This window comes from Sapajus apella, unplaced genomic scaffold (assembly GCF_009761245.1).
Source record: "Sapajus apella isolate SASKATOON/1434 unplaced genomic scaffold, GSC_monkey_1.0 scaffold37, whole genome shotgun sequence".
NCBI classification, from domain to species: Eukaryota; Metazoa; Chordata; class Mammalia; order Primates; family Cebidae; genus Sapajus; species Sapajus apella.
The window spans coordinates 2157500-2183116 of NW_022436977.1; the positions used below are offsets into that span (position 1 = coordinate 2157500).

At 39.5% G+C, this 25617-nt stretch overlaps 1 protein-coding gene and 1 pseudogene across 2 annotated transcripts in view; one reads left to right on the plus strand and one right to left on the minus strand.

Annotated features, from left to right (window-relative positions):
* Positions 1-5607: 5607 nt before the first annotated feature.
* Positions 5608-25617, minus strand: part of APH1B (aph-1 homolog B, gamma-secretase subunit) — a 28659-nt gene continuing 8649 nt past the window's right edge. Inside the window, exons 3-6 of the mRNA XM_032297220.1 lie at positions 25039-25109; positions 24115-24237; positions 10789-10916; positions 5608-7366 (exon numbers count right to left, since the gene is read on the minus strand). Of these exons, the coding sequence (XP_032153111.1) occupies positions 7199-7366; positions 10789-10916; positions 24115-24237; positions 25039-25109 (490 nt within the window). The 3' untranslated portion in view covers positions 5608-7198. The remainder of the gene's footprint in view (positions 7367-10788; positions 10917-24114; positions 24238-25038; positions 25110-25617) is intronic.
* Positions 11833-13014, plus strand: LOC116564263 (annotated as a pseudogene). Its single transcript, XR_004274819.1, has 2 exons — positions 11833-12064; positions 12231-13014. The product of XR_004274819.1 is annotated as a histidine triad nucleotide-binding protein 3-like (transcript).

Here is a 25617-nt window from a genome sequence, read left to right on the forward strand (position 1 = left end):
CAAAAAATTAGCTGGGCATGGTGGCACGTGCCTGTAATCCCAGCTACTCAGGAGGCTGAGGCAGGAGAATTGCCTGAACCCGGGAGGCAGAGGTTGCGGTGAGCCGAGATCGTGCCATTGCACTCCAGCCTGGGTAATAAGAGCGAAACTCTGTCTCAAAAAATAAATAAATAAATAAATAAATAAATAAAATACAAATATCTGTTTTATCATATTTTTATAATTCATTTTTATTGTATTTTTTAAAGTATTGATCTGTGATTAGAAAAATTTTTTAAATGGCCCTTCAATACAGTTTGAGACTCAAACTAGTTCCAGAGAGCCAACCAATTTCAATTTCCAACTGTTTGCTGCTAGTATGTAGAAAAAGGATTCATTTTTGCATGTTGACCTTGTATCTTACAACTTTGCTAAATTCAATGCTTAGCTATAGTTCTTTTCTTAGGATTTCCTACACAGACAGTCATATCACCATCAAACAAAGACAGCTTACTTCTTCCTTTCCATCTGCATGACCTTGATTTATTTTGTTTGGCTTTTTGCACTGGCTACAACCTCCAGTGTAATGCTGAATAAACGTGGCAAGAATAGATGTCCTTGCCTTGTTTCCAATCCAGTGGTGAAAGCATTGTCTTTCATCACTAAATACAACCTTAGCTGTAGATCTTACATAGATGCCTTCTTTTCAGGTTAGAGAAATTCCTTTCTGTTCTATTTTTAGTTTTGCTCAGTTTTTATTAGGAATGGATGCTAGTTTTTGTCAAAAGTTTTTTCTGTACCTGTTGATATGATCATGTTTGTTTTAGTCTGATAACATGGTGAACTGATATTTACATGTTAAACCAATATTGTATTACTGGGATAAACTCCAGCTGGATGTGTCAAGAGCCCCAGTAGATGCCTCAAACCACAGATTACACCAAACCCTATAAACACTATGTTTATTTCACACACACACACACACACACACACCTATGATAAAAGGTTATTAGAATAGAACAAAAACAATATACTGTAATAAAAGTTATGTGAATGTGGTCTCTTTCTAATATCTTCTTATGCTGCACTCACCCTTCTTTTTGTTATGATGTGAGATTATAAAATTTGGACCACAGTTAACCATGGGTAACTGCAACTGTGAAAAGCAAAACCAGAGATAAGAAAGTGTGCTATCGCTTCTATTTTCTGGAAGAGTTTGTATGGAACTGGTACTGTTTCTTTCTTTTTTTCATGTTTGGCAGAATTTTCCAATTAAGTCTTCTAGATGTTTTCTTTATAAAAACTGCAAATTCAATTTCTTTAATAGATATAGTGGATGTTCAGTTAGCTCCAACATATAAACAGCCTGCAAGTCATCACTCCCGTGTTTACACAAAAAAGGTAAGGAAATAGAAAAATCAACAATTCTTTTGAACCCATCAGAAAACTGAGATCTCAGCGTAAACCAGCACTCGAAAATCTGGAGAGAGAGGAGAATCAGCAGAGTCACAGCTGAGATTTGCTTACCTGGAGTGGAAGCGGCTGGAGCCATAAACTGGTAGTGACACTTAAATGCTAATGGTGACAAACTGCTGGAGTCTGACTATGGACTAGTGTAAGAGTGAGAAATACTGTCTTCATTGTAAAATACATCCAGAATGTTCTCCATAACAAAGGCCTCTCTCCAAGGAAAAAGATTTTACCAAGGCCTGATCCCAACTGGGGAAAGGTACCTTTCCTCTCCAGCCACCTTCTAGCTTCCTTGTCTTTCCTAAGGGGGGAAAAATTAAAAAAAAAAAAAAAAAAAAAAGTGCTCCGTCTCTTAATCTCATGATCTGCCCGCCTCAGCCTCCCAAAGTGCTGGGATTACAGGTGTCAGCCACCATGTCTGGCCTAATTTTTTTCCTTTCTATGGAGTCATTCTTAATACAAACATGCAGTTACAGTCTCCATTGTAAGAAAAAAAAAGAAAAATACCTTCTCTTTTCCCCACATCCTCCTTAGGTTATCATCCCATTGCTCTACAATATCTGTGTTCTCAATGCTGTGTCTACTTCCTTATCTTCTGTTCTGTACAATCCACTCCATTCAGGTGTTCACTCTTATTTCATCTTGAAATTATTTTTATCAAGGTCACCAGCAAGTTCCACCTCTCCACACACAACTATCAATTAACCCTCCTCTTCTTACCCATTATCCCGCAGCATTTGGCATCCTTTCCCCACCGCCTGTCAAGCCACAACACTCCTTTGGTTTTCCTTCCTTCTTCACTGGCTTCTTCTCTCCTCTCCAACCTTTCAATTGAGTGCCCCCAGGATTCAGTCCTCAGCTATCACCTATCTATATCCATTACCCCATGCCCTTCATCCACTTTTAAATTTTGTTTTGTGTTTTTTGAGATGGAGTTTCCCTCTTGTTGCCCAGTGCAATGGCGCAGTCTCTGCTCACCACAACCTCTGGTTCCTGGGTTCAAGCGAGTTCAGCCTCCCGAGTAGTTGGGACTGCAGGCATGTGCCACCATGGCTGGCTAATTTTGTATTTTTAGTAGAGACAGGGTTTCCCCATGTTGGTCAGGCTGGTCTTGAACTCCTGACCTCAGATGATCTGCCCGCCTCAGCCTCCCAAAGTGCTGGGATTACAGGCATGAGCCACCGCACCCAGCCCATCCACTTCTAAATTTTAAGCATCATCTTAGTAGTCAAGAGATTCTATATTATTCCATAATTTGTAGTGGCCTTAAAATAATACTGATGTGTTTTAATCTGTGCAGTTAGATTATATGTTTTCCAAGGACAAAGATCCTCACCATCTTGTTCTTTACCATCCTTTTGAAGTGTCTAAGCAGTATTCTGTGCATGGTAAGTCCCAAATAAGCACTGTAAACTCCATTGGATTTTGTACAAGCTCTTAAAAATGTATGGTTTAACAAGTAGGTAGAAGCAGGATTTACAGTGATCTACACTGAGGCAGAAAGTACCACTTATAAATTAATTGAGCATTAAAGCTAGGATCTGCTTGGGGCTCATAATCTATTACGGTCACCTTAGAATGTACCTAATTCTGGGACAGGTTATGACCTGTCCAGTGGTTCCTTCTATTCAGCATTTTCAAAGAGGTGAAAGTAAAATATGCACTTCTTTCCATTAGGGGTTTCTCATGTGCTGAGGCTGGTCACAGGGAAATCTCCATTCCAACTAAATGTCAAACAAGTAACAAATTAGAACCAAACTCCAGTGTTTAAGGGCCAATGAAATTATACAAGAATCTGGGCTGATATCTGCGGGAGGCCCACCTCTTCCAAAGGTTTACAGGTTAGAAGCAAAGAGCCCCTAGAACCTGAGAACATTTCATCCAATCTCATCATCAACATAGCCTGGAACAGCCTCATTTCAAGCCAGAGTGAACCAGCAACGAATGGTTTTGAGTTTCATATCATAATCCCCTATGTATCCTGTCTGACGGCGAGGGCCAAGCTCAACCCTTTAGCTGCACTGTCTCCTCCCCAAGGGAAAGAAGGACAAAAGGACTTGACAGGCTACTCAGAATCACCAGGTAAAAACTAAATGGTACTCTTCCCTTCACTGAACTCCAATCCTCAGCCACTTTTATGCAATGTTCTTTAAATTCACAATTTTACAATTAGGAGATTTTGCAAAGCAAGCTTCCAAGATCTTTGAGGATTCTCCCAGGTTGGTGTAAGATACCTGAAGGGAATGCTCTGCACCAAACTGTTCCTAAACACACAGATATGAAATAAGCCCTATGAGTTTTAAATCAGATAAAGAATTTTTCTTTGAAAAAAGACTCTGAACTAATCAGTCGTAAACAACAGAATGTACACCCAAGTTTCATAAGGAGACAAAACACCGTAGTAACAGACACTAAAGGATACACTATTCCACAGAAGAGGAAACACCAGGAATGAGTAGTACCGAACAATCTTTTTATTGTTCACTGAAAAATGCAGGTCTGCAAAGAGTCCACTGCACTGTATATTGAATGCAAGGTCTGATATTGCAAGTATATATGACATAGTATAACATATAAGATATTACACATTTTACATAGTGACAGTATCCGCCTCTTCTAAATGCTAAAATTTAATAAACTGAAATAAAAAGCCTCCTAAAGAAACAAACATTGCAATCATAAACAAAATGCACTAAGCAGAGTACTTTAAAATTGTTTTGTGTGACGTCTATCTTGTCTACCTGGAGTTAGGAATGGTGGAGCCCAGAAAAAACTCAGCTAATAGAAACAGCCAACACCCTCAAGGAACTCTTCCCGGGAAGCAGGCCGCTGATGCCTGCCACAGGCTGCCACCCTGTTTGGAGGCCAGGCAGGCTTCAGTGCTGCCTGAGGGCCCACACTGAATGCTAAGGCCTGTCTGGGGCTGGGTTGAGGTGAGTGGGAGGAGCACCAGGAAGGAAGAAGCTTCTGTCATACTGCTTACTGTGCATCCACTCTATGGAGAGGAACACCCAGTGTTTCTGGTGTGAATCTGCCACTCTCCACAAACACTGAAATGTGATTGAGAAGAAAATGTTAACAGTGGGAACAAAAGCCATTTTCTATGCAGTGTGCAGTTATCATTGTTAATTCCTTTCAGCCATGTTTTCATTAAAATGCTCTAAAAGAGGCTGCTGCTACTGTACTGCCAGCCAGGCTGGCGGGCCACGATAGAGGTAACAAAACTTCTCCAGTTGTAACTACTAATTCAAATGAATTAAAAATAAATATAGCATATACTAGAGAGCAACACAGTCTCTTATTATCTACATGGTAATATGTTCAAGAATTGCAAAAATATTCACAATTCCCCAAGGTCAACTTTATATCTACATTTCCCTCCAAGCAGAAAATCCTGAAGGGAAGGGAATGTATAGTATCAACGCCTCCTGTTCATCTCACATATAATCAGGGCTCAGAAACTCATTATAGATAACAAATGCAAAAAAAAAGCATTTCAATATATACACAGCAACAGAGGAAGACTACGCCCTCCCTCCGTGCTTCCTTGGCATAAGGCAAAGCATGGCTATTTGCAACAACAGTGTCTAAGCTGACTCTGCAAAGGCTCATGTTTTAGGAGAAATCAGAATTACAAAGTTCCTTCATTCACAGGTAACAAAGGATTATTAAATAAAGACCACAGTCTCACCATCCAATAAAATTTTCTTCTCATCTGAGTTATGGGATTTTACAATATCCAGCTTTTTCAGTTAATATGAAACTATCAGCATGCAGAGAACATCCTCAAAGCTCAAGATGAGTAAAGCTAATATTCTCAGATTTTCCACTCTATGTATCAGCAACTATTTTATCAGAATATCCATTAACAGAGTTTTAAGTCCATAATAACCAACTATGTATTTTTCTTATTCAAAGAACACCATGTTTTGATAAGAATAATCCCAGTTTGATGAGTATCTTATTCCCCTTGATGCTGCACCCTAAATGTCACTGTGCAGTCTCTCTACCCTTGACTCTTTCAGTCAAAGGAAAATCTCGTGTAAAGCTGGAGAACTGCAAACTTCAGCAGAAGCACTGGTGTTAGTACTGAAGCAAACTGCAGGGGAATAACCACAGTTGCTTATCAGACTGTTTACAGCATTGCTGGAAGACCTCCTCTTCTTTATCTCTATTAGACTGGGACATTCTAATATTTTAAACATGAGGGTTCACTGATATTGATAAAGGTCTAGTTCAAGGTTTTAGCCTCTGGAATGATGTGTGGCTAGCCCAAAACCCTGGCTATGTTTGTTTTAAACATGTTCATTCTTCTTCCCACCACAATCTGTTAAACCCAGCCATCTGTCCTGCCACTGTCACGCCCCCAGCCCCTCAGCATTGCTGCTCTTCTCTTTTGAATGTTCTACTGCATGTATGGTATTCACTGAGACATCACTTTAATGTATAGGTCATTTGCATTTCACGCTACCAGCTCCCCAAAAGACATCAACTGGGAACAATTTCTAATAGTAAAGGCACGATTTGCTGGCATTCTCCCTTTATAAAGGAAATCAAAGCAGTTATCTGGAAGCTGAAAGAACACCTTGGGTATTCCTGTAAAGGGAATGCTGTATCTAGTACCAAAACCCAGAGACATTGACTAGATATGAAGATCATAAGGATTATGTAATAGTGTGAGATTCGGCAGTTTAAGATCTAGTTCCAACTTTACATTAAACCATTTGGATGAAAGTGTTTGTTAGTATCACATGAACAAATGAAAACCATCAACAACCCCCTTTTGGCTCATATCCTCCTGCTTCTAATTGTACTTCCACCAGCTCCAGTGAAGCCTGTCCCAGGACACACCACTCAGCTCCGCTGCTCAGAGATAAAAGAATGCATTTCACCTCAACCAGCACAGCAACTGGCACTCAGATGGTCAACGCTGCCGCCAACGGCCTTGGGGCAAAGCCCATTGAAAAGCTTTAAACAGGGGAAGGAATTATAGACATTGCATAAAAATTCTTGATTTTAGAATAACTTCCCCAGGAGGTTGAAAACAGTCATTTTTAGTGAATAAAATGTAATCTATACTCAAAAACAATGTAATGCCTCAGAAGGCAAAACCCAGAATTGAAGAACTTCAGAAAAATACGACTTCATCAGTATCTGACTTTGGCTAAATTATGATAGTCAGTGTAATTTATTATTGGATTTAGAAGCACAGCCTACCGTGTTCTCTAAGATGGTGAAGTACACAAAAACACTTAACAGGGGTGATAGCCCTTTAGCCTCTTGTGACTTCAGAACTGAGAGAGATAAAAGTTAACCAGGATTTGACATTCAGATACTTACTTGCTCAGCACAAGTTGAGTTAGGAGACAGTTAAACAGACTCATTCACTTATGGCGTTCTCAGGAAGCTCCTATTTGGATACCAAACCAGTGGTTCTCTGCCTGGCTGCACATCGGAATCACCTGGGAAGCTTTTAAAACTCAACCTCGTGCCCAGGCCAATTAACTCTGGAGGGTGGAGTCCAGAACCAGAAGCTTTACATTGCCCCAGGTGATCCTCGTGCAGCCAGGACGTGCACCACTGAGGCATCCTTTTCGGAGAGTGGTTGCGAGAAAGCCAAGTGAATGGAACTCGTATCTGGATAGTTTTTTTCTCAATTCCACCAGAAAAAGGGATTTTTAGAAAAAGGCACAGTTGTGCTTCCTCTAAAGATGTAGTCCGCAGTTTGGGAAGCTCTGGTTCCCAGAGGTTATCTGGAGCGCTGGTTGTAAAGAAGAAAGTCCTTGTCTTGGCAGAGTAGGCAGAGTTTCAGGCTTCGGCAGCTGCCTCCCGCAACAAAGAATGCCCAGATGCCCATGAGCACCAGGATTATAAATGCCGACCCCAGGTTTATTCCATAATGAGGACTTATGAAGGTCTGCAAAAGAAAAATAAATCAGCTTGGCTAATAACAGCAGGCTTATTAAACGTGGAATAACCAAAGATAAAGGGAAGCATGAAATACTTTCAAGAACTTGGGTGTGTTTCAACACACGTGTGTCATGTGTTATGGACCCGAGACATGTAGAACTAAGCTGGTCAACAGGCACTGTGGGTCCCGTGCTTTGCTGTATTCAAATGGTAACCTTAGAAGGCAGTCATTAGGCAGAACCTAATGGAATACACAATACAAGATGCATGTCACATAACCAGTTTTCTATTCATTTCTATGTTAAATTGGTTCTTAAAATTTGCAAGAAAGTGAGACAAGTCCAAATTCCTTTAGTATGAATCCTTGGTACTCAAGGGAACATAAGGGAATAGTCTTTTTCAGTTGAGCAACAGCTGTGGGTTCCAAAGGTGTATTCATTTAAAGAACACTAACAGAACGCCAAGACATACTGTGTACACCATGGTGAAGACCAAAGTCTCTACCTAATGGAGCTGCTGTACTAGCGAGGGAGGCCGGAAATGAATGAAGAAACAACTTAATTAGTTACAAGTTGTGATGAATGCTATGACAGCATAATTATCATTGTGATGAGGCTAGGATGGGTAAAAACAAGGTGATCTCCTTAGGGTGGTCAAGGAAGGTCCCAAGAAAGTGGTCGATTTTACAGTTAGTGCCTTATGCAGAAAGAATGTTCTTCTCAAGAGGCCTCTGTGGGCATGGCAGGCATTGAGCATTGTCTGGATTACTCTTCACAATAATTCTATACTTCAAATCTACTGAATTTTCATTATATAGAGTGCTACACTCTTTTGTGTTGTTCTTAAAATTTTTTTTCTCTTTTAAACAATTACAAAAGCAATACATGATTGTTGTAGAAAATTAGAACACAAAAATGAGAAAAATAGAACAAATTTTAAAACTTGAAATTCAGCTAGGTTAACATTTATTTTAAAAGCTCAAAAAGTAAAAGCATAAAGAGAAAAATTGATGAGACTATATAAAATTAAGAACTTTTGTTCATCAAAAGACATTAAGAGAATATAAAGACAAACCACACCATCAAAGTTATTTGCAATACACACATCTGACAAAAGACTTTTTTTAAACAGAAAACATAAAGACCTCCTAAAAATCAAAAATAAAAAGATAACCCAATAGATAGGCATAAGATTCAAACAGCCACTTCAGAAAGAATTATCCGAATGGCCAATGAAGACTTGCTCAACCTCATCAGGGAAATGTAAATTAAAGCTTTTACTATGATTTATTAATTTATGCATTTATGATACCATGACATACCCAGCAGGATGGCTGACAATAAAGAGAATGTTGTGAGGAGGTGCAGGAACCACAACTTGTAAATTAATGGCAGAGTGTAAGGCGATACAAACACTTTGAAAATTGAGTGGTATGAAGAGTCGACATGAGTACACTCCACGACCCAGCAGTCCCACTCCTAGGCATATAGCCAAAAGAAATGCATGTGTGTGCATGTTCACCAAGAGATATACATCAGAACATTCACAGCAGTACTATTCACAGTCGTTAAAAATGAGAAGGCCAGGTACGGTGGCTCACACTTGTAATCCCAACACTTTGAGGGGCTGAGGCAGGAGGATTGCTTGAGCCCAGGAGTTTGAGACAAGCCTGAGCAACATAGTGAGAGCTCATCTTTACAGAAAATTTAAAAATTAAAATTAGCCAAGAATGATGGTGCATGCCCGTAGTCCCAGCTACTTGGGAGGGTGAGGTGGAAGAATCACTTGAGTCCGGGAGGTTGAGGCTGCAATGAGCCGTGATTGTGCTACTGCACTCCAGCCTGGGCCACAGGGTGAGACTCCATCTCAAACGAGAAACATCATCAATGCCTCACTGCTGTAGAATGGGTAAATTATGGTATAGACACACGGTAGAATACTATGCAGCAATGAGTGAGCCATTCAAGTCTGACAACTATCTTTCACACTGCTGATAGGAAAACAGTCTAGCATTAAAAATTAAAGGAAAACAGTTTAGCATTAAAAATTAAAGGGGAATTTGCATTCTCTATTTCACTCCAGCAATTCTGCAGCCAGAGCTACACTCTGAAGCAATTAGTTCTGAAAATAATAGATCGCCTGCACCTGGGAACTTGTTAGAAATCCACTAGTGATGTAAAGATGAATCATACAAATATGCTGAGCAAGCGGAGCCAGACACAAGGGCAAATGTTGTGCAGCTCCGTTTATAGATATACCAAAAGGTAGCACCGAGCTGTGGTGCTGGAAGTTAGAATCACAGTCACCCTTAGTGGGGACAGTGACTAGTGGAATAAAGAGGCTCCTGGGGGCTGAGAATGTTCTGATTGTCATCTAGGTGCTAGTTACACAGGTGTGTTCACATTGTGAACATTCATCAAGGTGTATACTTTTGATTTGTATGCTTTTCTGTAGGTGTGTTATTTTAATAAAACAATTATGTAATCATTTTCTGAAATCTGCCATTGAGAGAGAACTACTATTAACATTTTGGTAGATACTTTTCAAACTTCCTAGGTTCTTTCCTGGAGTCTGACTCTGTCACCCAGGCTGGAGAGCAGTTGTGCGACCTCGGCTCACTCCAACCTCCACCTCCCGGGTTCAAGCGATTCTCTTCCTCAGCCTCCCGAATAGCTGGAATTACAGGTGCCCGTCACCATGCCCGGCTAATTTTTGTGTGTGTATATATATATATTTGAGTAGAGACAGGGTTTCACTATCTTGGCCAAGCTGGTCTTAAACTCCTGACCTCATGATCCACTCACCTCAGCCTCCCAAACTGCTGGGATTATAGGCGTGAGTCACCACACCCAGCCAATTCTTTCCTTTTAATCATTAAAAAGAGTATTATCTACCTTCAGCCAAAAAAGGAAAAAGAATATTATCAACTATTAATATTTACCAACATTTACTGGCCACCTACTATGTGCCACGAATTGAAGATACAAAGATTGGCAAGATAAGGCCCCATCTTTGATTATCAAACTCTAGTTAGAAAGAGAGACAAAAACTTTATTAAATAAAATATGCTAGCCAAGGATATGTGTTATACAAGGGCTAAGAATAAGGTCTAGTGATAGTGCTGAGTCTAAAACATGCAACTCTTCCATGTAGCTGTCATAGAGAATAAAGTTTTTCAAACTGACCGAGGTTACGGAAAGACAAATCACTGCAAATAAACAGGGGAAAAAATCTTTTAATAAGATCTACCAAAAAATTAAAAGTGATGGTCTTTCTCTGGTAAGAGATGACTCATTCATTCACTTGAATAGATTTTCTGAATTTCCCCACCGTCTCATGAGCGTGTATTTCACCCAGAATAGAATTTAGCATTTTAGATACATAGACTTGAGTTCCAAAATACAGTCTGTGCATGGCGGCAACACTCACCTGGGCTGATACCAGCAGATGGGTCAGGAGAACTATAAGGAGGATGTACCACTTTTTCCTCTCACAGCCATCAAAAAAGACAATGCCCCAGAACACATGCAGCAGGATGATGACCAGCGTCATGAAAGCTGAAAGACAGTCAACTATGAGTGTCACTCCCACAGACACCATAGCCACCAAGCCCCCTTGTACTGTGCTTGGGCTCTCAGAATGTCCACTGCACCTCAGACAGAGAGTTTACCACCACCTGACAGGAAAAGGACCTTGACACATGTTTGCCCATTCAAAAAGCAACACTGCTGAACAGGAGGCTGCTCTGCCACAGCTTCTTGTCTAGAATATGAATCTGTTTAACCATAGGTCAACTGAGATCTGGCTTTCAGGCAGCTTTCCTAAGGAATGCAATAAAATTATTGTGATGTCCAGCCAGCTTTTTCCCAATTAGCCTTCTGCCCTAGTAAAGAGAGACTTCAATGAAAAGGAATACCTTCTGTTTAAACAAGGCTCCTCGCTAAAGTGGAATTTTTCCTTGTATCCTTTTGAAAAAGGCCAATGGGAAAATATTTACAATCACAGCCAGGCACAGTGGCTCATGCCTGTAATCCCAGCACTTTGGGAGGCTAAGGTGGGCAGATTACTTGAGATCAGGAGTTTGAGACCGGCCTGGCCAACATGGTGAAACCCCATCTCTACTAAAAATACAAAAATTAATCGGGCACGGTGGCATGTGCCTGTAATCCCAGCTATTTGAGAGGCTGAGGCAGGAGAATCACTTGAAGCCAGGAGGCAGAGATTGCAGTGAGCCGAGATCACACCATTGCACTCCAGTCTGGGCAACAGAGCAAGACTCCATCTCAAAACAAAACAGAAAAGAAAAATATTTAAAATCACAATAATCGCTCCCCCCACCTGGCTCACCGGCCAGCGCCAGGCAAGGGGCGACGCCTCGAGGTAAAAAGGAGGAGGTGTGGGACACGGAGCCTGCGTGAGCCCTGTAGCCCTGGAGAGGCCGAGGCTCTAGGCTGTGTCTAGTGGGCGAGTGCCATGACGCATGAACAGGTGAGCTGCAGCGCCGACCTGGCCACCGACTGTAAGGTCCCGGAGACTACAGAATCTACGGCTTCCTCAGTGGGGAACTGCGAAGCCGCCGCTAAGTCACCGGAGCTGGAGCCCAGAGACAATGACAGCACCTGTGTGTTCTGCCGGATCGCAGGGCGGCAGGACCCGGGCACCGAACTCCTGCACTGCGAGAATGAGGACCTAGTTTGCTTCAAAGATATCAAACCAGCTGGGCACGGTGGCTCACGCCTGTAATCCTAGCACTTTGGGAGGCTGAGGTGGGTGGATCACCTGAGGTCAGGAGTTCAAGACCAGCCTGGCCATCATAATGAAACACCATCTTTTTTTTAAAAAAAATTAACAACAACAACAAAAAAACAAAGATATCAAACCAGCAGCAACTCATCATTATCTTATGGTGCCAAAGAAGCATATTGGAAATTGCAGATCTCTAAGGAAAGATCAAGTAGAACTGGTTAAGAACATAGTAACTGTTGGAAAAACCATTCTTGAAGGGAATAATTTCACTGACTTCATGAATGTAATGATGGGTTTTCATATGCCTCCGTTCTGTTCCATTTCCCACTTGCACCTCTGGCACCAGTGGATCAGCTTGGCTTCTTATCCAAGTTGGTTTATAGAGTCAATTCCTATTGGTTTATCACAGCTGATCATTTGATTGAAAAACTAAGAACATGAAAATGTCAACAGTGGAAGATTTTTCTAATTTTGGCTCAGCATGAAGTAATGTTTAGGTCCCTTTTAAGTCTAATTGCAATTTTAAGGTTTGTTGGGTTTTATGAGAGGCTATTACTGAGTGGCCTTAAATATTTTCTGAATGTCTGTTTCCTGAGATCTGTGATACAGTTATAATAATATTTTTTTACTGACTTCTTTGTTTCAATGATTACTTGTTTAAGGATTTTATATATATGATACTATAGATAAAATCCTATTTAAGACAAAGTCTGTTAATCAAGAAGGGCTCTGTATTTTTTTTTAAGTTAAAATGTTTTCATTTCTCAGTAGTCAATTATAATAGTGATGTATTTATGAAGAATAAACTACTATAGAAAGTACTTTATTGGAACCTTCATTACTGTGAAGGAGAAAAAGAACTTAGCTATTTCTTGACAGTTCTATAGTTTTACACATACATTTTCAAAATAAAGAATACCATACTACACAATAATCTCTGATCTTGCTGAAGGAATTATATATGTGCCACTTTTTCCTCAAATTTCAGATGCCAGTTTTCACTTCTTGAAGCCTTGACTCTTTTTAATAAATCTGTTCTGAAAGCTATATAATATATATAATTTCTATCAGTGAATTTACAACAACTATCAAATTGGCTATCAGAATTTACTTAATGGAATTTTGCCTATAATAACATAAACAGGCAAGAAACATAAAGTGGTTCTCTCAATAAAACTAGCAGAAACTTGCTTTATGGTATGTTTTTGTATCAAAGAGAAATCAGAATAAAAAGCAGTTAAACTTTGCTTTTACTATGAAAAAGTCCTGATTCAAAAGTAGAGATGAGCTTAGATAAGAAAATTGATAACACAAAGCTTGAACATATCATTTTATGAGGCATATTTTGTTAGAAATTGTTTTTTTGGTGCTAATCTGCAGTCACAATAGTGAATATGAAGAATACGAATGAATGTTAATCCTACATTGTGCCAGTGTATAACAGTACCATATAGCCGGGCACGGTGGCTCACGCCTGTAATCCCAGCACTTTGGGAGGCTGAGGTGGGTGGATCACGAGGTCAAGAGATCGAGACCATCCTGGTCAACATGGTGAAACCCCGTCTCTACTAAAAATACAAAAAATCAGCTGGGCATGGTGGCGTGTGCCTGTAATCCCAGCTACTCAGGAGGCTGAGGCAGGAGAATTGCCTGAACCTAGGACGCGGAGGTTGCAGTGAGCCGAGATTGCACCATTGCACTCCAGTCTGGGTAACAAGAGTGAAACTCCGTCTCAAAAAAAAAAAAAAAAAAAATAGTACCATATATGTGAATATGAATAAATGAACATGAGGATTAATGTATTGTTGAAAATAGGCTGAGATACTAGTTTTCTTTTTTAGAGGGGGCATGTATTAAACACAGTTTTAAGTAACAAATTACTTATTACAAAGTTACAACATGTAGAATCAATACTGTTTCATTTGTTCATTAATTTATTCATTCAGCAAACATTTGTTGGGCATTTAATGTGTACCAGACCTTGCCAGGATCAGGAAATAATGAAATGAAAACAGACAATTCAGCCTGCAATTGCTAGTACAGGGGTCAAACAAAGTCAATGATTAGAATTTAGTGTGTTAAGTGTTATGATACCCACAGAAGAGGCAGTGAAGGGAGAAACACTTCTGAGAATGGGTAGTAGTAGAACTGAGTATTTAAGACTGAATGTTAGGCCGGTAGACAGTGACTGGTTAGGCTGAGAAACCCACATGTATTTTCCTTGAGTTCTGCTTCCATTGTTATTTACTTTACAATAGATGTGAATGTCCAGATTTCATCTTATTTGCTGAAGGCAGGGAAAGGATGTGGAAGCAGGGGTTATGGGTTCTCAAAAGTGGATTTAAAGATTTTTTTATCGCCATTTTGTGATACAGTTCACTGAGCACTTACATAGTTTAACAGTTACAAGTTTCCATAAATCAGTTAGAATACAGTCATATTCTATTCTAAATCAGTTAGAATACAGTCAGCTTCAGGGAAGGAATTTTCAACAAGTGCAACCTTTGATTGTTTTACTATGGGAACCTGCAGTGGTATAACTGACAACATCATAACAATAACAGGTAAAGTATTTCAGGAACTCCCAAATGCCTTGTGGACCTCTTCGAAAATGTGGTTAGCCAATTGATTCAACTTTTATAGCTTTATATGCTCTCATATAAACCAATTTTAAAAACCCTTAGAAACACATTTTTTAGTAGAGGTTCTCACTTACTTATAAAGATTAATAATCAAATTGCTACAATTAATATCCATTTGGCCTTTTCAGTAGTCTAAATATCTAGCCATCTGTAACACTAGTTCATCTAGCCAATTCCAAACAAGCCTAATTCATAACCTGTCTTATAAATGTTTGAAGTAGTGTCAAGAACATTGTTTATGCATGTTGTGACACTGTTTGTGGAACTGTAAAATTATTGTCATAAGTATTTCAAACTGTGCTTACTTAGCTAGAAGAAAATGAAATAAAAATGAAAAAATACTGTCAAAAAATCACAATAATCATCTACGATGCTTCTTAAGCAACTGGCATTTAATTTTATCAGCACCACCACGCTTTTCTAGGGAACACTACCTCTGTGTGTGTGTTGTGTCTGTGTATCCTGTGTGCTGGATAATAGTCTTTATTAAGTGGGCAAGCCCTATATAGTCTGCAAAGTTTAACATAATAAAAAAAAAGGCATCTAGATTTCCTCTTTCAGCCACCTAATAAGAAACTATAACACCCAACAGACTGGCAAAAATTCAAGTCTGACAACTCTCTTTCATACTGCTGATAGGAAAACAGTCTAGCATTACAAATTAAAGTGGAATTTGCATTCTCTATTTCACTCCAGCAATTCTGCAGCTAGAGCTACACTCTGAAGCAATTAGTTCTGAAATTAATAGATCACCTGCACCTGGGAACTTGTCAGAAACTCAAATTATGGGGACCTACCCCACACTTCCTGAATCAGAAACAGTGGGGTGGGAGCCTAGCAATCTGTGTTTAAACAGCCCTCCAGGTGATTCTGATGCATGGTCAAGCTTCAGAATCACTGCTCTAGAGAAGTGTACACATCTGCATAAGGAGCATATGCTAAGCTTATGTCAGCACTGTCTGTAATAATGAAATATGTCCATCATTACCAGAATGGACAAATAAATCATGCTCTATTCATACAATGGAATACTATATGGTCTACAATATAAATGATCTCAAGAATCTAATGTTATGTAGAAAAGAAAACCATAATGTGAAAAAATACCTATTATTTCATTGATATGAAGTCTAAAACATGCAAAACAATATTTAAAAGATGTAACTCTTGTGGTTAGAGGAGAGAAGGCTGTTACATCTGGTGTAACAGTGTCATCATTTCAGTAAGTGGTGGTAGATATTTCAACTAAAGTAGAAGAGAAATCGTTTCCAAAATTTTGTGGCTATGGCAGATGAAGCTAAAGTGATGTACAATAATCTCAGTGATGATCCTGGAATGGGAAGCATCCCTGGAGACAGATGTTTGGTGATGGCGGGGATCTGGGACCGCTGAAGAAGCCCAGGAGTGCAGTTTATGTTTTAAATTTTCTGTGTCAGACAGGATCAAGGCAGAAACTGACATAAATGGAAACACTGATTTTTTACAAAATCATAAAGTGTTCATACTCTAAGGGTTTTTTGGAATCTAGATGACAATCAAATGTCAAGAGAAAGCAATGACACTGTTGAGGTGTAATCTGTCTGGCAGCTTATGTTTGCCATTCTCTCTGAATATTGATGTTGCTAGGGCAGCCCTAATGAAATAATCAGGAAAGGTCCTTGGTTTTTAACTGTTTTTCTTTAGTTCCTTTACCTATAGGCACAGCTCCTTAAAGAAACCAGATGGCTCCAGACAGCACCAGAGCTTCTTTGACCCCTGCCCAAACACCAGAGAAGACCTCACAAAACCACCTCAAACTGGAACAGATGACTCCTATTTGCCTTTAGATCATCAGCATATCATTACAGTGCTAAAATTCCCTCCCCTGAAAGAAAACCCTTGCCATTTTGTGTCCATATAATATATGAAGACATATGTTCATGAACTGCGCCTTCATGTCTAGAGTCCCATCCTGCACATGCTAACATTCCTTTCCTGCCCCGTTCCTTCCTAGCCCTTTTTAAAAATCCGATTGCCTTCTATTGTTTGGGAAGAAGGTACATTTAGCGCAGGAGTTCACCTCCTCCATTCTCTGGCCAGAGAATGAAACTTTACTGCCTTTTACAATGGGATGTTCTTTCTTTGCAACCAATATGGAGTGGGGAAAGAACTCTTTACCAGTGACACTGAGACACAGTTATGCTCCTATAGTCACTTAAAATGCTCTCACTTATAAAATTTTCAGTCTATTCTTGTCCAAAAGTGCATTATTCTGTGATTTTTAGGCAAGCATCCTCAAGATATCATTAGCCCTGACCTTTTTACTTTGCACATCAGTGTTAGTTACCCTTTCCTATTGCAGCATAATCTTAGACTTATATTTGCACACTTTTGTGTCATGAAGTTCTGGGCAAATTTCTTCCAAATTCTAGTATTTCTTGGTCCTTCTTACTAAGAAGTCTGATGGATTGACATTGCCTCCAAAGTCAGGTTCATACATGGCAGACTAGCATTCAAGGACCTCTACAATCTAGTTACCAATTACCTTGACATCATATTCTCTAGTAATCTTCAACTGCACCCTATGGAAGAAAATCAGAACTCTTCTTCACTCTGTCTATACCTCTGGTTTTCCTTTTTATTTTTAAATAGATTATCCCTTTGTCTGAATACTCTGCCCCTCAGCACCACCCCTCCCCATTTCACCACATCCAAATCTTTTATTTATAATCCAATTCAAATGCCACCTCTCCTGGGCACTTGACTATGTATTAAAAACACATTCCTGGCCGGGCATAGTAGCTTACACCTGTAATCCCAGCACTTGGGAGGCTGAGGTGGGCAGACCACTTGAGCCCAGGAGTTCGAGACCAGCTTGGGCAACATAAGGAGACCCTGTCTCTACAACAAATACAAAAATTAGCCAGGCATGGTGGTGTGCACCTGTAGTCTCAGCTACTCAGGAGGCTGACATGGGAGGATTACCTGAGCCCATGGAGGTGGAGGCTACAGTGAGCCCTGACTGCACCACTGCACTCTGGCCTGGGCAACAGAACTAGACCATGTCTCAAAAAAATAAATAAAAAAAACAAAAAACAAAAATGCATTCCTCTTCACTCTTGTAGATTATTTCTTCCTCTGACTTTTTATTACTCTTACATTTATTTTCTTCTTCCCTTCTTTCATCAATGCACATAACAAGTATGTATGCAGTGCCCAGTATGGACCAGGCACTTTCTAGCAACTGGGACTATTACAATGCAAGAAACACAGTCTCACAGAACCTTTCCCCATCCCTTCAGTTTACCATTTTAGTAACATAATATCTAGAGGAGATCCCTTGGACATGTACTAAAATACTGTGCTATGTTCATATTCAACTCATTTATGTAGACAGCACTCATTTCTGGATGGCTTTGATGGTGATCATCACAGCCTTCGCTATCACAATGTGCTATGCTGAGATTGGCCAGGCACGGTGGCTCACGCCTGTAATACCAGCACTTTGGAAGCCCAAGGCAGATCATGGGGTTGGAAGATCGACACCATCCTGGCCAACATGGTGAAACCCCGTCTCTACTAAAAATACAAAAATTAGTTGGGCGTGGTGGTGTGCACCTGTAGATCCTAGCTATTTGGGAGGCTGAGGCAGGGGAATCACTTGAACCTGGGAAGCAGAGGTTGCAGTTAGCTGAGATCGCACCACTGTACTCCAGCCTGGCAACAAAGCAAGACTACATCTCAAAAAAGAATGCTGTGCTGATATTTACTCTTTCTTTCCTTTGTAGTTGATAAGAGGTCCAACAGAAACAGACCTGGATATCTGTATTATTTTGCCACATACATGTAGCATACATGTGTCAACAGCTACATACATCCTATTTTAACCCTTCTCATTAGTAAATGGAACAAATTCCAGCTAGAAATGAAAATTTGCCAATAGTATCTCTAGCGTACCACCTTTTAATTACTAAACCTTTCTCAGTTAATGTTCCCAAATATAAAATTCCAAAAGTCCTTCAGTGAATCTAACTCCAAAATTTCCTTTGTTCTAATATTCTTTTTTTTCTGAGACAGGGTCCCAACTCTTGTCACCCAGACTGGAGTGCAGTGGTGCGATCACGGCTCACTACAGCCTAGACCTCCCTGGGCTCAAGTAATCCTCCTACCTCAGCCTCCTGAGTAGCTGGGACTACAGATGTGCACCACCAGGCCCAACTAATTTTTTTCTACTTTTGGTAGAGGCAGGGTTTTGCCATGTTGCCCAGTCTGGTCTAGAACTCCTGGGTTCAAGCAATCTGTCCACCTCAGCTTCCCAAAGTGCTGGAATTACAGGCTTGAGCCATAATGCCCAGCCTGTTCTAATATTCTTTAAAAAACTTCCCTAAGTTAAGCATATCAACATTAGCTTATATTAATACAGATTAAAGGAACTTCTATAATTTCGAATGTTGTAATACATTAATCAGAAAGCCAAATAATTCTAACAAGTACTGTATATCAGTTTGTGACAACTCTGTCTAGTCGATAATGGACTTCCTCTTCGAATAATCTTCTAAGTCAAAATATCTTGGTAGTGAATATTTCTAACCTATTTCTAAGCAAAACGTTTCAGTGTTATCTTCAAGAAACATTTATTATTTGGCTCCTTCACCCTTCCTGAATATACCCCAAATGCTCTAACACACAGATTCATAAGTACCCTAATTTTCACGTGTTCCTTTCTCTCATTCCTGATATCTACTTTTCTCTCCTTGCAAAGCCAATGGCCTAAGACAGCAATTGCATCTAATACTGGCTTCCTGCCAGCACATAAATTGCCATCACCTGGCTTCCCCTAACACAGGCAGGGTATCTCTAACTAGGTCAGAGCAAGCCAAGGGCTGCTGCTGGGTGGTGGCAGCCACAGGCAAAGGACAACTTCTTAAGGCCAAGGCTCAGTTGCAGCTGCCCAGAGGCAGCATGTGAAGATCAATGGGCTTTTGGCTCCTTTTTCTTAGTAGTAGAAAGTCAGGGGTTTCAGGGTTCCATGAAGCAGGAGACGCTCCTCCTTCCATCCTGGCTGCAGAAACTCTCCAGACTCTTGAGAGATCCCTCAATCAGCTGGTGCAAAGGGGAATCAGGCCTCAGAGCTGAATGAATGCTTTTGAAAATCACTTTCCCTAATGGGGATTTAACTTAACATTTTTGTTTTAAAGAATGTAAGAGAATTCTGTGGCCTGATTTACTGTAATACAGATATAAATCGCTAATCAAATAACCTTCTCTAAGATATTAATGTTTAAAGTCCTCCTAGCCAATGCTGAGGAATGACTAAACACTCGCCTCAAATTACCTCATCACTGTGGAGTCAGCACTGGGAGGTTTGCTAGAAGTTGACAACCCCTTTCTTTGCCTCCCTAGCTATTAATCACCCTTTAAGTAGATCTCTACTCATTATGGCACTTCCTCCCTAAGCTGTGCCTGGCTTTAATATTTCTTAGTATTTACTGAGTACCATCTAGAAACAAAGGACTCCACAAGATGCTGAGGATACAGCGGTGAGCAATACAGATGTTGTCTCGCACTTGCATGGCTTAGCATCCAGCTGGAGATAAGACGTTACACAAATAACTACACCTTTACTCAGTTCATCACATCTGTGATAAATGCTGCAATGGCAAGGTACTGTGGCCTGAAAGCATGGGTTAGAGCCTGTCTTTTGTGTCCCATGGCTCATCCTCATTTCACTGTAGCACCCATCATGCTTTATAGTAATTAGCTGTTTGTCTTTATTCCCCACTATGAATTGAAATTAAGAATGGTAATTGGGCTGTATTTTCATAGCTTGGTATAACTCCTTTAGACTAAAACACTTCATATTTATTTGTGGAATGAGTGATTCAATAATCAGATGGACTTGCCCAAAATACTGAATTAATGAGCCAGGATAAGACTTGAACCTAGGATTGCAATTCCCATACTTGTGTCTCTATACACCATTACCGAGAAACAGTAATGATTTTAGTAAAATGTAAGACTAGCCTACAACATAATGACAAATAAAAAAGAAGTAACCTATAAATAAACATTATTTATAAACTATGCCTGTTTGTAACATGAAAACCTATGTACATACAGGTATGATATAGTATGGATTTTATTAACATACACTAGTATAGACAGATATATAACTACAGGCTGAATATCCCTTATCTGAAATGTTTGGGAATAGAAGTGTTTCAAATTTTAGATTTTTTTGAATTTTGAAATATTTGTGCATATATATTTCTACATATACAATGTTAGGGGATAAGACTCAAATTTAAACATGAAATTCTTTTCTTTTTCTTGAAACAGGGTATCCCTCTGTCACCTAGGCTGGATTGCAGTGGGACGATCACAGCTCACTGCAGTCTCAACCTCCTGGGCTCAAGTGATTCTCCCACCTCGGCCTCCTGAGTAGCTAGGACCATGGTGTGCACCATGACACCCAGCTAAGTTTTTAAATTTTTAGTAGAGACAAAGTCTCATTACATTGCCCAGGCTGGTCTCAAACTCCTGAGCTCAAGTGATACTCCTGCCCTGGCTTCCCAAAGTGTTGGGATTACAGGCATGAGCCACCACACCTGGACAAAACATGAAATTCATTTATACTTCATATATATCTGATATGCATAGGCTGAAGGTAATTTTACACAATATTTTTAATAATTTTGTGCATGAAACAAAGTTTTCTCTTGCTCTGTGACCCATCACATAAGGTCAGGTGTGGAATTTCCTACTTGTGGTGTCGTGTTGGTGAAGGAAGTTTTGGATGTTGGAACATTTTGAATTTTGGATTTTTGGATTAAGGATGCTCAATCTGTAATTAGTGACCCTACATTCCTTATTTATTCTTATTATCATTTAGGCATTTGTAATGGAATATGTGAAACATATAAAGTTACAGACTTACCTGACAAAAATGAGTTGTGTCTAAATAATGGTAATTACAAATAGTTATAAGTAACATAAATACAATAAATATAAATTTGGGGGTCTTATTTTCAAATGTAATAAAAATTAATTTCTTAAATTTATAAAGTTTATGCTTCAAAGAATGTTATAACAATAAGAAACTTGCACATGATAAAACAACACCATTCTTTCATTCTGTAGATACAAATTTATAACATGGCCAATCCAAAATCCTAACTTGGCAAAAGACATTAAGGTATCTCATTGAATATTGAGTTCTTCCTTTAATTCATAGAAATTACAAATACAAGTCCAAATTGGTATCAAATCTTTCTTTTACGTTCTGCCAAAAGAATCATTGTAAATGTTTTATGAAAACAGCCTAGGTCACTAAAGGGAATTAGCACCATCTAGTGAAAGAAGCTGGCAAAACTTGTATATCAAAAAACTAGCAGGGAGACAGAACCGTGTTAGCAGCGTAAGAAAACAGAAAACAGTAGCACTAACACCCCCTGCAATTATGTTTTATTAACTTATATTGGGACTAATATCACATTTGTTTTAAAGACCTAACACTCAATATAATCAATCATTAACGTATTTGCCAGAAATATTCCAATGATGAAATGTTCAAAAGAAAGATAATTTGCTATGTTGGAAGCATCAAAATAAGTATGACCCATGAACACACTTTATTGTCCTCTAACTTACAGCCAGATTTAAAGGGCCTTGACTCTATCCTGTAGGCCCTGAAAAACCAAATCATTTTTGCAACAGGGAAGATTAGTTTAGTAGTTGCAAACAGGATTCACATGGAAAGTGTGTCAAGGAAAGACTAATCTATTGGGGGCAGATGGTGGTAATCTAGAGAGGAGATGTCAAGGCCTGACCTGAAATGGAAACAAAGAGTCTACTGAGAATGCCAAGTCCATTGGGCTTAGGATAACTATGACATTGAGCATGCCTCTAAATTATTGCAGAAAAATTTTTTTAAATTGGTCATACCTGGCCGGGTGCGGTGGCTTACACCTGTAATCCCAGCACTTTGGGAGGCTGAGGTGGGTGGATCACCTGAGGTCAGGAGTTCAAGCCCAGTCTGACCAACATGGTAAAACCCTGTCTCTACTAAAAGTACAAAAATTAGCCAGGGATTGTGGTAAGCACCTGTAATCCTAACTACTCGGGAGACTGAGACAGAAGAATCCCTGGAACCTGAGAGGCGGACGTTACAGTGAGCCAAGATCGGGTCATTGCACTCCAGCCTGGGTGACAGAGCAAGACTCTGTCTCAAAAAAAAAAAAAAATAAAAGTTGGTCATACCTCTTTATTTCTTTTCTATTATTACCTTAAACTGTTACTGGAATGCTTATTCACTTTTTTTCATCTTATTCCCCTATTAGAGGGTAAGCTCCCTGAGGAGCTCCGGCATAGATGTTATTAAAATAACATATAAATCATATAATTAAAATAACATGCATGTGAACTCAGTTATTTTAATGGCATAACTGTTGTGGAAATGACTAAAAATACAATGGGTGTTTTCCCCTATTTTCATGAGCCTTCTTGTGGAGTGTGGAGGAAATCTATGCTCTACCAACTCTCAGATTTGCGATCGTTGCATCATCATGACAGTTTTTAGCTCATGGATGAAAAAGTAATTTGAAATAAGTTGGTCCTTTTAGTCGCATCGTTTGGATGAAATGATCAACTCATCTATTATGCCATTTTTTCCTCTCAATTTCAAGATTAAATTATACTGCCTATTCCCACAAAAAGCACCACAAAGACAATTATAGATTAGGGCTTCTACTGAAGACAACATAAAATCATGAGAACCAAAAAGAGCAACATGGCCTTAAAAAATCACTTCTAACACTTCAACTATACAGCAACATTGATAGTACAACAAAATAAAAATAAATTTTATGCAAGCTAAATTCCACTCTAAAATTCTAAAACACTCTAACCAAAATTTTTATTTTCCTAAGTCTTTTTTACTTTAGAGTATTTTGTCTTTAAGAGAAATAATGTAAAATTCCTATTCACTGGAATTTCTAAGGCGGTGAACTCCAGCAAGAATCATCATTTAGATGGCCTGGCGCGGTGGCTCATGCCTGTAATCCCAGCACTTTAGGAGGCTGAGGTGTGTGGATCACAAGGTCAAGAGATCAAGACCATCCTGGCCAACATGGTGAAACACCATCTCTACTAAAAAATACAAAAATTAGCTGGGCATGGTGGCACGCGCCTGAAGTCTTAGCTACTCGGGATGCTGAGGCAGGAGAACTGCTTGAACCCAGGTGGCAGAGGTTGCAGTGAGCCAAGATCACACCACTGCACTACAGCCTGGGTGACAGTGCGAGGCTCCGTCTCAAAAAAAAAAAAAAAAAAAAAAAAGAATGACTATTTACACTAGAAGGCTGAATATTGACAGCTATAAGACACATACCTGAATTAAGGAAGAACTGAGGAGAATCTCCATGAATGCCCACTGTGCCTGGCCCCAATGAGTCAGATAGGGTATTCACAAAGGAAAATACTCCACTCATGATTCCAAAGCCCAAGCCAGAAACTAAGGAGGAAGAAAAACACTGTTAACTCTTTTCCTGCCAAGATTTATTTTCAAGTCAAATTTCCAAGGACTAGTTAATACAAGTGTGTTGGAGGGAAAAGGGTGCTTATGTTCTCCCTGAAGTAGCAGGCAGCTGGCTGGAGAGTCATGTGCTTGGCTAAATGAGGAATGGAGAGAGAAGGGGGAAGAGCAAAGGAAATGAATGGTAGAATGCAGCAGAGTAATGAAAAAGGGGAGAAAAAGGTCTAGAAAGGCATACAATAGGTGAGACAGAGGATACAATGCCAAAACTCTGGCTTTACTTTTTGATAACAGAGTCCACAGAGTTCAGTTTGACAGCTTAGAACTAAAATTGAGTGTAAAGGGGAACTATGTGTTCCTGAGCCAAACTGGGAAACCTAGATCCAATCTTAAACATCATTCTCAAAGTATAATATGCAGAGATATTAACCGCTTTAATACCAAGAGTCCTCCTAGAACAGCCAAAGTCATGGCAAGATTCAGAGAAAGTAACAGTTTTATCACTCAGAAAATCTTAGTTAACTAGGGTATATACACATTAAAAACCTAACTTTCAAACCTGGTTAATATATAATGAACATACAGGGAAGGGTCACTTGCAATCACTTTTCCTTTACAAAAGGAACCTGGAAAGCTGGGATAATAAGCAAACATGTACACCAACAGGCCAAGGCAGCAATAAAAAAATTACTTGAAATCTACAAAGATACAAAAGATACAAATGACTTCTATGCCAAGTCTGATTTTTTTTCTTAATGAAACCATGTGGTTTTAACTTACCATAGGCCAGCAGTCGCATAGAGGGTGCTGTCTCACCTGGGTTTATACTCTTCAAACCCTCACTGGCTTTTCTAAAATAAAACCACACATGAATTAAGAAAAAAGGAAAGAGCATTGTATCAGGAAAGTCCAACAAGACACTTCAAACCCAGATACTCAATGAGGCTTTGCATCAGGTTATGCTCTAAATCTATAATTCAGTTAAACAAAACCTGGCAAATTTTCAATGAACTAAAATCAACCAAAATTTCCAACTACTTTTTACCTTTTCTTTGACATTCACATAAAACGGTAAGAAAAATATAAGCAAACAAGCCATCAGGAATTGAATTTTGAAAGATAAAAACCACAATTCTTCCAATTGCTTTCTGACCTTGGCAAATATTTAATTCAATATCCTATGGGATCTACCACTCTGGGTTTTTTCTCCCTTCCCAAAGTACTGTAACGTTATTCCTGCTTTGTTGGCACTTTGTTCTATCTTCTACCAGGGCTATACTTATTCTGCCACCCTCCCTTGTATCTTCCATTCTGTAGAACCTAAACTGCACGCATCTTTCAAAGTCCACTTCAGGCAGC